The sequence below is a fragment of the Helianthus annuus genome, chromosome 12, assembly GCF_002127325.2.
Source record: "Helianthus annuus cultivar XRQ/B chromosome 12, HanXRQr2.0-SUNRISE, whole genome shotgun sequence".
Lineage (NCBI taxonomy): Eukaryota > Viridiplantae > Streptophyta > Magnoliopsida > Asterales > Asteraceae > Helianthus > Helianthus annuus.
The window spans coordinates 14,689,829-14,699,790 of record NC_035444.2 but is presented as its reverse complement, the minus strand read 5'-3'; the positions used below and the strand labels follow the sequence as shown (position 1 = coordinate 14,699,790).

Genomic DNA, 9,962 nt, shown 5'->3' with positions numbered 1-9,962 from the left:
CGTATAATTTCCCCATGTCGGAGATTTAGATTTCCAGGTTGGTTTTGTGGGCCTAGGTTGAATTGTGGAAATGGTTGTGGTGGTGGTTGATTCTGGTTTTGGTTACTAGGCTGGTTTTGGTTCTGGTTTTGATTTTGATTTTGATTTTGATTTTGGTTTTGGTTTTGAGGGATTGGTGGATCTGGAATGGGAGGGATTGGATCGTTTTGGGCTTGGTTTTGTGGCTCTTGATCAGCCATTTCGTGACCTGCTTGTTCAAGATCTTGAGCAACTGTTGATGACTGAGCTTTAGTTTTCACTGCTGAACGGAGAAGAACGAGATTCTGTCGAGCAGTCTTCTCAATTTCTAGATCAAATAAGAGCGGTGAGGATTTCTTTGAAAACCTGGTATGCATGCAACACGAGAATCACCTGCACACAGACAAACAAGAAACCAAGCGTAATACGGAACAAAACAAATAAAAGACAAACAAAAAGAACTATTTTTGGTTATTTTTTTTAATTTTTTGAATTTTTTTAATAAAAACAACTACTAACACTAAGCGCACCGATTCCCCGGCATCGGCGCCATTTTGATCGATGTCGAAAGGTCGGTCAAAAACAAGTTTAAAAATTGGTCCTAAGTACCTTTACTAGCAAGGGTAAGTAGGGTCGTCTCCACGGGGAATATGTGGTTAGTGTGTTACGCCCCAATCTTACTATTGATTACGTATAAATAAGTAGGAAAATATTTTTGAAATTTCGACATGACCTATTCGTTTAACATCATAAACCACCTGTTTTACAAACCAAACTTAAACATTAAACATCTTTGACAAAAACCCAAAACGAACAAACAAGTCCACATTGATCACGACATGATTTCCATCTAACAAATTTTTACCCTACGACAAAATGACAACATACTAACTAGACTTGATAACATAAGACCAAGACTTAGACCATTCAAAAAGGGTTTAACAACGGAAGCGAGAAGCGGGCGTAAACCATGTGTGCACGTTCCAAGTCGTCCAATTGCCTAAGTCGAGGATTTACCTACATTAAACACCAAACACTAAAAAGTTAGTTTAGGCGCTTAATTAGTCCACAATGCCAACATAGTAATTACAATCATCTATATACGTCCATTTCTTATACGCATTCGACTACCCATCTAGTGAGTACGGCATACAATCTCATAATGAGATTAAAACATATCGCATTCGACCCGATAACATCGGGTTAATTACTTTTAGCTTAAGAATCCTTCGTTCTATCCATTCAATGGATTGAACCTTATGCATACGGTTGTTTGCTTGCGTGACCACCCATTCTAGTCGGATGGTTTCATATCCTTAATTGACCTAGTTGCAAGAACCGGTCGTTTTGCTTAACTTAACATAGTCCGTTTTTAGCTTAAACGAATCCACAAGGGATTACCATTCATTATTAACACTTCAATAATTAAACATAGAATGGTTCTTATAACAAGGATTATTCATTATAATTGCAAACGGTCAATAAAAGAAGTAAACTTTCATATGTAACGGATCATACCTCGATCTTGTGAACCTTCCGTTTTCTTAGCACTTGAGCCTTCTTCCTTCACGCCTATACCAATACATAATTTCATTCTTTTAGTACCCCGATTTCATTTCGTTATTTCCTCTATATTACACATAATTGTTCTTTCAAGCATTTCATCAAACACCTTGTGTGCGTTACACTAAATAAGCATACTGTACAATTATTTGAAGCATAGTTTACTAATTCAACTATATATCATCATTATTCAACCAATTTTCTTAAAATTCTTTACTCTACATCAAATTGTCTAGCATTCAAGTAATTCAAACAAGATCATACAACAAGAATACATGAATTCATAATCACTATGATACTTGTTAACCATGACACAATTTCACCAAGTGGGTTTCTTTCAATTAATTAAAATTAAGCATGGTTCCTACACTAGGGAGTGCCCTTATCATCTAAACAACACAAATCATATCATAATTTCATGGTTGGGTCAAAACCCTAGTTCTACAATTTACCAATTCCAGAAATTCGACTTACCACTTGATTGGATATGGGTAACTGATCGAAATTCTACCACATGCAATTGATAATCATCGATTTTCCCTTGTCGATTTGGTGAATTTGGTGAGAACAAGGGTGAGCCCTTGTTTTTCTTGTTCCTGGTCGATCCACACACGTACAGTGTGTGGGTTTTGTGGGTTTTCCCTTAATTAACCCCTACTTATTAATATTTACCTATTACCCCCTTATGTCTTGTTACATGTGCAACTATTAACCTTAAAATCCCCTTTTTAGTATCATATTTCCATTTACCTTAAATCATATTATGTTTATTATTATATATCATGTTTTTCATTTTTGGGGTGTTACAAGTCTACCCCCCTTAAAAGAGGTTTCGTCCCCGAAACCTGGACATAACAATCTTAAACGTGTACATACCAAAAAGAAATGGATAGTGCCTCCTCATTTCATCTTCCGCTTCCCATGTGAGTTCTGACCCCTTTCGGTGTTGCCATTGTACCAACACTTGTCGGATGGCTTTGTTGCGGAGCTTCTTTACCTTGACATCTTTAATGGCTATTGGTCTTTCGACATAATTCAACCCCTCGTCTAACTCGATGTCATCGAGAGGTACTAACGCGGTTTCATCCGCAAGGCACTTTCTCAATTGAGACACGTGGAAGGTATTGTGAATTCCGTCTAGAGTAGGCGGTAATTCTAATCGATATGCAACCCTTCCGACACGAGCCAAGATTTTAAACGGCCCAATATACCGAGGTCCTAATTTACCCCGTTTACGAAAACGGATTATGCCTTTCCATGGCGACACCTTCAACAGTACAAAATCTCCAACTTGAAATTCAATAGGACGCTTTCTCTTGTCTCCATAAGCTTTTTGCCGATCCTGGGCTGCTTTCAAACGAGCTCTAATCAATTCAATCTTTTCATTTGTCATTGCTATTAAATCACTTGGCGCGAGCTCCCTTTGCCCTACTTCACCCCAACATACAGGAGTTCTACATTTCCTTCCATATAGTAATTCGTACGGCGCCATTTGAATGCCACTGTGGTAACTATTGTTATAAGAGAATTCCACTAGCGGTAAATGGTCATCCCAATTTCCCCCAAAGTCTAAAGCACATGCTCTCAACATATCGATAAGTGTCTGAATGGTTCTTTCTGACTGGCCGTCAGTTTGAGGGTGGTAGGCGGTACTTATGTGCAATCTCGTTCCCAAACTTTCGTGAAATCTTTGCCAGTAGCGAGAGGTAAATCTAGTATCACGATCCGAGATGATTGACACGGGCACCCCGTGTCGAGACACGACCTCGTTCATGTAGACTTCCGCCATTCTCTCGGAAGAATAAGCTTCTTTAATGGGTAGAAAGTGGGCGCTTTTCGTAAGTCGATCCACAATTACCCATATTGTATCGTGCCCCTTCTTCGTTTTCGGAAGTTTGGTCACTAAATCCATCGTTAGTTCTTCCCATTTCCACAACGGTATCCCCAATGGTTGAGATTCTCCGTAGGGCTTTTGGTGTTCCGCCTTCACTTGAGAACACGTTAAGCATTTTGCGACATATTTGACGATATCACGTTTCATGCCCGGCCACCAATAATTGGTTTTTAAATCTCGATACATCTTTGTAGCCCCAGGGTGGACCGAATAACGTGACTTATGTGCTTCGTCGAGTAGTGCTGCCTTGACTTCACAAAATCGGGGTATCCAAATTCGGCCGAATCGTGTCTTGAGTCCGGTCAAATTTTCTTCTAGTTTGTCGATTACACCTTTTAACCTTTCTTTCTTTAAATCTTCTGCTCTAAGCGACTTAATTTGAGATTCACGTATCGTTTCAAGTAATCGTGGCGTGACTATCATCTTCATGGACTTTACACGGAGAGGGGGCGGGTACTCTCTTCTGCTTAACGCATCGGCTACCACGTTTGCTTTTCCCGGGTGATAAAGGATATCACAATCATAATCTTTGATAAGTTCTAGCCATCTTCGTTGCCTCATATTCAAATCTTTCTGTTCAAAGAAATACTTGAGGCTCTTATGATCCGAGTAAATCGTACATTTTGCACCGTATAGGTAGTGTCTCCAAATCTTTAAGGCAAACACTACTGCTGCCAATTCCAGATCATGCGTTGGGTAGTTCACCTCGTGAGGCTTTAGTTGTCGTGACGCATATGCAATAACTCTCCCCCTTTGCATCAACACACAACCTAGCCCCTGATGGGAAGCATCTGAATAAACGACCAAGTCTTCAGTTCCATCTGGTAATGTCAGGACCGGAGGACTTGACAATTTCTCCTTCAGTATACGGAAAGCCTCTTCTTGTTCCTTACCCCACACAAACCTTTCTTTCTTTCTCGTCAGTCTGGTTAAGGGTAGAGCTATCTTTGAGAAGTCCTGTATAAACCGCCTATAGTATCCCGCGAGGCCTAGAAAACTCCTTATTTCAGTCGGGCTTTTTGGGGAAAGCCATCTCATTACAGCATCAATCTTTGATGGATCCACTAAAACACCCTCCGCATTGATCACATGGCCTAAAAACTGCACCTCCCTGAGCCAGAAGGCGCATTTTGAAAATTTTGCGTAGAGCTTCTCCTTGCGGAGAATTTCGAGTACTTCACGCAAATGGCTCGCATGCTCAGCTTTGCTTCGCGAGTAGACCAAGATATCATCTATGAACACGATTACCGATTTGTCTAACATGGGTCGGCACACCCGGTTCATAAGATCCATAAACGCAGCCGGCGCGTTCGTCAATCCGAACGACATGACTAGAAATTCATAGTGCCCATAACGGGTTCTAAATGCAGTCTTTGGAATATCCTCTTCCCGTACCCTAACTTGATGGTACCCCGAACGCAAGTCTATCTTGGAGAACCAGCTCGCCCCTTGTAATTGATCGAAAAGGTCGTCAATTCTAGGTAAAGGGTAACGGTTCTTTATGGTCAGTTTGTTTAATTCTCTATAGTCGATGCACATACGCATCGACCCGTCTTTCTTCTTAACAAAAAGGACGGGTGCTCCCCAAGGCGACACACTTGGGCGTATAAAGCCTTTATCTAGAAGATCTTGCAACTGTGTCATCAATTCTCGCATCTCGGTGGGAGCAAGTCTATAGGGAGCTTTTGCAACTGGCTTCGCGTCCGGGTTTAATTCGATGCGAAACTCTATCTCCCTTTCGGGAGGTAGTCCCGGCAATTCTTCCGGGAATACATCCGGAAATTCGTTCACGACCTCAACGTCTTCAAGCTTCGGGAGAGTTCGTTGGGCATCTCCTACATAAGCTAAGTATGCTCTACTCCCGTTAAGTACGTACTTATAAGCTTGGACCAAGGTACACAACTTGGCTTCTACGTTTCTCTCTCCTTGAACACTTAATTGCTTTCCACTTGGAGCTTGAATAATCATTACCTTGGTTTCACAGTTAATCTCCACATGGTGTTGCGCCAACCAATCCATCCCCACGATCATTTTGAATTCCCCCAAAACCATGGGTATCAGGTCGATGTCAAATTCTTCGTCATCTATAGTGAATTTACAATTTCTACAAACCTCATGCAACATATACATCTTGCTATCGGCTATTTCTACTTCTAAAGGCATTGGCATTCGTTCGATCTTAAAGGACGGATGTTGTATAATTTCATTCGAGATAAATGACATAGTAGCTCCAGTATCGAATAGAACATAAACCGGTATGGAGTTTAGTAAAAAGATACCTGAAATCACATTCGGGTGAGACTTGGCTTCTTCGGAGGTAATTTGGAACATTCTCCCTTTGGCCCTAGAACCTTCTTGTTTCTTATCTTCCTTCTTCGACTCTTGCTGGAGCTTCGGGCATTCAGATTTGATGTGCCCTTTTTCGAAGCAATTAAAGCAAGTCTTTGGGCTACTCGGGCACTGATAGGACGAATGCCCCTCCTTACCGCATTTATAACACCCCTTTTTGCCCAACAGACACTCCCCAGTATGGAGCTTTCCACAAGTCTTGCAAGGAGTGATTCCAGCCTTCGACCTTTCCTTCCTCCCTTGGTCTTGAAACTTTCCTTTCTTTGATGGACTCGAGCTCGTACCTTTTTCACTTGGTCTCTTCTCACCACGTTCTTCTTGCCTTCTGATTTCAATTTCTCTATCCCGTGCCAGATTAATAAGCTCATCAAGGGTTTCACATTTCGAAGGAGTGATGAATTCCCTGAATTCTGCCTTTAGTATACCGTAAAAGCGATTGATCTTCATTCTTTCGGTTTGCACAAACTCCGCACAGAACTTCATCTTATCCAAGAAAATACTAGATATCTCATTTATCGTCTCGTTTTTCTGTCGGAGGCGTAAGAAATCTTCTTGAATCTTATCGATGGCTGACTGGGGGCAATGGTACTTCATGAACGGCTCTTTAAATTCTTGCCAAGTCATTGTCTGAAGTTTGTCCTCACCTATCTCTTTACTATAAGCATCCCACCAATCCTTCGCTTGAAAAGTGAGCTGTCCCGTAGCGAACATCACTTGATCCTCCTTATCACACCGACTTCTTTTAAACACCGCCTCCATGCTTAAGACCCATCTTTGGCACATTATTGGATCGATCTTACCATCGTACGTGGTAGGTTTACATGCCATGAAATCTTTATACGTACATCGTCGTTCTTTGCCTTTATCTTTAGACCCTTCCATCAATTCTTTTAGCTCTTCGATCTTATTTGTCATCATAGCATCTACGATTCCCAAAACCCGACTTTCCACCTCTTGAGCTAATCGTGGGAGATTGGCTTGCATAACCCCTTCAGCTATTTCCGTGACTTTGCCTTCAAATACTTCTTGTCTAATCGTATCATCACCATCATTAGCGTTACTTGCATCAGCCATCTATACAATAGCATATTTTGTTTAGTACAAATCACAAACTTTCAGTATATATCATTGTTCATTAATCAGCATTTACTTAGCTCATTTCATACAATCCGGTTTATCACTTTACATTCTTACGAAATCGTTCCTATTGAAATCACCATTTGTGATTACATACTCCTTGTTAAGCCTCATATGAATTCGGTTTCGTCATAAAAGGGGTCTTTGGATAGCCCATTAACACATAACGTGTGGAACAAAAGAGTTCAGCAAATCGGCATTGCGTAAGCCGTCGGCGACGGCTAACATGCCCGTCGGCGACGGGCTCTTAAAATGAGCGTCGGACAGATTCACCCGTCGGCAGGGTGTTAGGGCGTCGGATGGGGGTACCCCGTCGGCGACGGGTGTCTGGCCGTCGGCGACGGCCCGCCGTTTGCTTAATCGCTGCAGTTTTGTTTTTAACGCTTTAATTCTTTCTCGAGTTCGTTTTGCAGTCATATAGTACCTGGAATTCATTGTTTTGCTACCCATACTACTTATCTCACATTCTCAACTCAATTTTTATGTTTCAAACTCATTACGTATACTAGTATTCATCGGGAAATTAAATTATTACCTCGTTGGCGATCTTGGAACGAGCACACCTTCGCGAGAGCCATTGGTTTGAGTTCAAGCGCTATTACTCCAGCTTGAATCCCTCAAACCTAGGCTCTGATACCAACTTGTTACGCCCCAATCTTACTATTGATTACGTATAAATAAGTAGGAAAATATTTTTGAAATTTCGACATGACCTATTCGTTTAACATCATAAACCACCTGTTTTACAAACCAAACTTAAACATTAAACATCTTTGACAAAAACCCAAAACGAACAAACAAGTCCACATTGATCACGACATGATTTCCATCTAACAAATTTTTACCCTACGACAAAATGACAACATACTAACTAGACTTGATAACATAAGACCAAGACTTAGACCATTCAAAAAGGGTTTAACAACGGAAGCGAGAAGCGGGCGTAAACCATGTGTGCACGTTCCAAGTCGTCCAATTGCCTAAGTCGAGGATTTACCTACATTAAACACCAAACACTAAAAAGTTAGTTTAGGCGCTTAATTAGTCCACAATGCCAACATAGTAATTACAATCATCTATATACGTCCATTTCTTATACGCATTCGACTACCCATCTAGTGAGTACGGCATACAATCTCATAATGAGATTAAAACATATCGCATTCGACCCGATAACATCGGGTTAATTACTTTTAGCTTAAGAATCCTTCGTTCTATCCATTCAATGGATTGAACCTTATGCATACGGTTGTTTGCTTGCGTGACCACCCATTCTAGTCGGATGGTTTCATATCCTTAATTGACCTAGTTGCAAGAACCGGTCGTTTTGCTTAACTTAACATAGTCCGTTTTTAGCTTAAACGAATCCACAAGGGATTACCATTCATTATTAACACTTCAATAATTAAACATAGAATGGTTCTTATAACAAGGATCATTCATTATAATTGCAAACGGTCAATAAAAGAAGTAAACTTTCATATGTAACGGATCATACCTCGATCTTGTGAACCTTCCGTTTTCTTAGCACTTGAGCCTTCTTCCTTCACGCCTATACCAATACATAATTTCATTCTTTTAGTACCCCGATTTCATTTCGTTATTTCCTCTATATTACACATAATTGTTCTTTCAAGCATTTCATCAAACACCTTGTGTGCGTTACACTAAATAAGCATAATGTACAATTATTTGAAGCATAGTTTACTAATTCAACTATATATCATCATTATTCAACCAATTTTCTTAAAATTCTTTACTCTACATCAAATTGTCTAGCATTCAAGTAATTCAAACAAGATCATACAACAAGAATACATGAATTCATAATCACTATGATACTTGTTAACCATGACACAATTTCACCAAGTGGGTTTCTTTCAGTTAATTAAAATTAAGCATGGTTCCTACACTAGGGAGTGCCCTTATCATCTAAACAACACAAATCATATCATAATTTCATGGTTGGGTCAAAACCCTAGTTCTACAATTTACCAATTCCAGAAATTCGACTTACCACTTGATTGGATATGGGTAACTGATCGAAATTCTACCACATGCAATTGATAATCATCGATTTTCCCTTGTCGATTTGGTGAATTTGGTGAGAACAAGGGTGAGCCCTTGTTTTTCTTGTTCCTGGTCGATCCACACACGTACAGTGTGTGGGTTTTGTGGGTTTTCCCTTAATTAACCCCTACTTATTAATATTTACCTATTACCCCCTTATGTCTTGTTACATGTGCAACTATTAACCTTAAAATCCCCTTTTTAGTATCATATTTCCATTTACCTTAAATCATATTATGTTTATTATTATATATCATGTTTTTCATTTTTGGGGTGTTACATAGTGTTGATTGTAGAAACCTAGATTAACTAAAACTAAGAAAAACTATTGCTTTGATTGCGTTTTGAGATTTTGGATCGAGAATAATTAAGAAAGTTATCAATTTTAAAGAAAAGCAACCCCCTCCGGATTTCCGGTTCAATGATTCACCCAAACCTGTTTAATTAGATAGATACCAAAAGGTCTTGTTAACGGTTTAGTTTGATTGATAATCAAAGACAAGTTTTTAATAATAACCTATGCAATTTAATTACCAAATCATAAGTGCCAAGAACCCACCCAATAACCTAACTACTCACGATGCAAGAAAACCGAATGCGAATGGTAAAAGATGAATAATTGCAACACTCACAATTCTTTTAAACAAAACTAAACCGCAAGTATTCTTCAAGTTATGAAAAACAATTAAAAAAAAACTAAATAAACAAGGTTTGAGTTTCACATACATGAACCATCCACCCGGAGGTGGTCACAAAAGAATCTAGCCACTCATAGTCATGATTTGATCTTCTTGTTTGTCTTGGATGTTTGATTGCATGAAAGATTGATGAAAACTGAGGTTGGGAACTCAAAAATTTGTCCTTGGGAAGTGGAAAACGGCTAGGGTTAGGGAATATCTCGTTTTGGGGTTGAAGATATCTTAAAATAAAG

At 39.6% G+C, this 9,962-nt stretch overlaps 1 protein-coding gene across 3 annotated transcripts; it reads right to left on the bottom strand.

The window, feature by feature from the left end:
- Nucleotides 1-716: 716 nt before the first annotated feature.
- LOC110894219 lies at nucleotides 717-9,121 on the bottom strand. Of its 3 annotated transcripts, XM_022141414.2 has the most exons (5): nucleotides 8,979-9,091; nucleotides 8,460-8,513; nucleotides 5,755-6,898; nucleotides 1,537-1,590; nucleotides 717-1,035 (listed from the first exon to the last, which is right to left on the bottom strand). In XM_022141414.2, exons 3-5 carry the CDS (start codon nucleotides 6,896-6,898, stop codon nucleotides 1,019-1,021), a joined length of 1,215 nt encoding a protein of 404 aa, XP_021997106.2. In that variant the 5' UTR covers nucleotides 8,460-8,513; nucleotides 8,979-9,091; the 3' UTR covers nucleotides 717-1,018. The 3 variants fall into 3 exon arrangements, 1 of the variants encoding a protein (XP_021997106.2); XR_004874506.1 differs by lacking the exon at nucleotides 5,755-6,898 and having other exon boundaries at nucleotides 8,979-9,121; XR_002566175.2 differs by lacking the exons at nucleotides 717-1,035; nucleotides 1,537-1,590; nucleotides 5,755-6,898 and adding an exon at nucleotides 7,640-7,958 and having other exon boundaries at nucleotides 8,979-9,121.
- Between the last annotated feature and the right edge of the window lie 841 nt (nucleotides 9,122-9,962).

Excerpts from the sequence above, each read along its gene's own strand:
- LOC110894219 (XM_022141414.2), bottom strand. The coding sequence starts at position 6,898 with ATGGCTGATGCAAGTAACGCTAATGATGGTGATGATACGATTAGACAA. Across the intron at positions 1,591-5,754 it reads TCACCCGAATGTGATTTCAG|GCGTGAAGGAAGAAGGCTCA; the intron begins GTATCTTTTTAC and ends GTATTGGTATAG.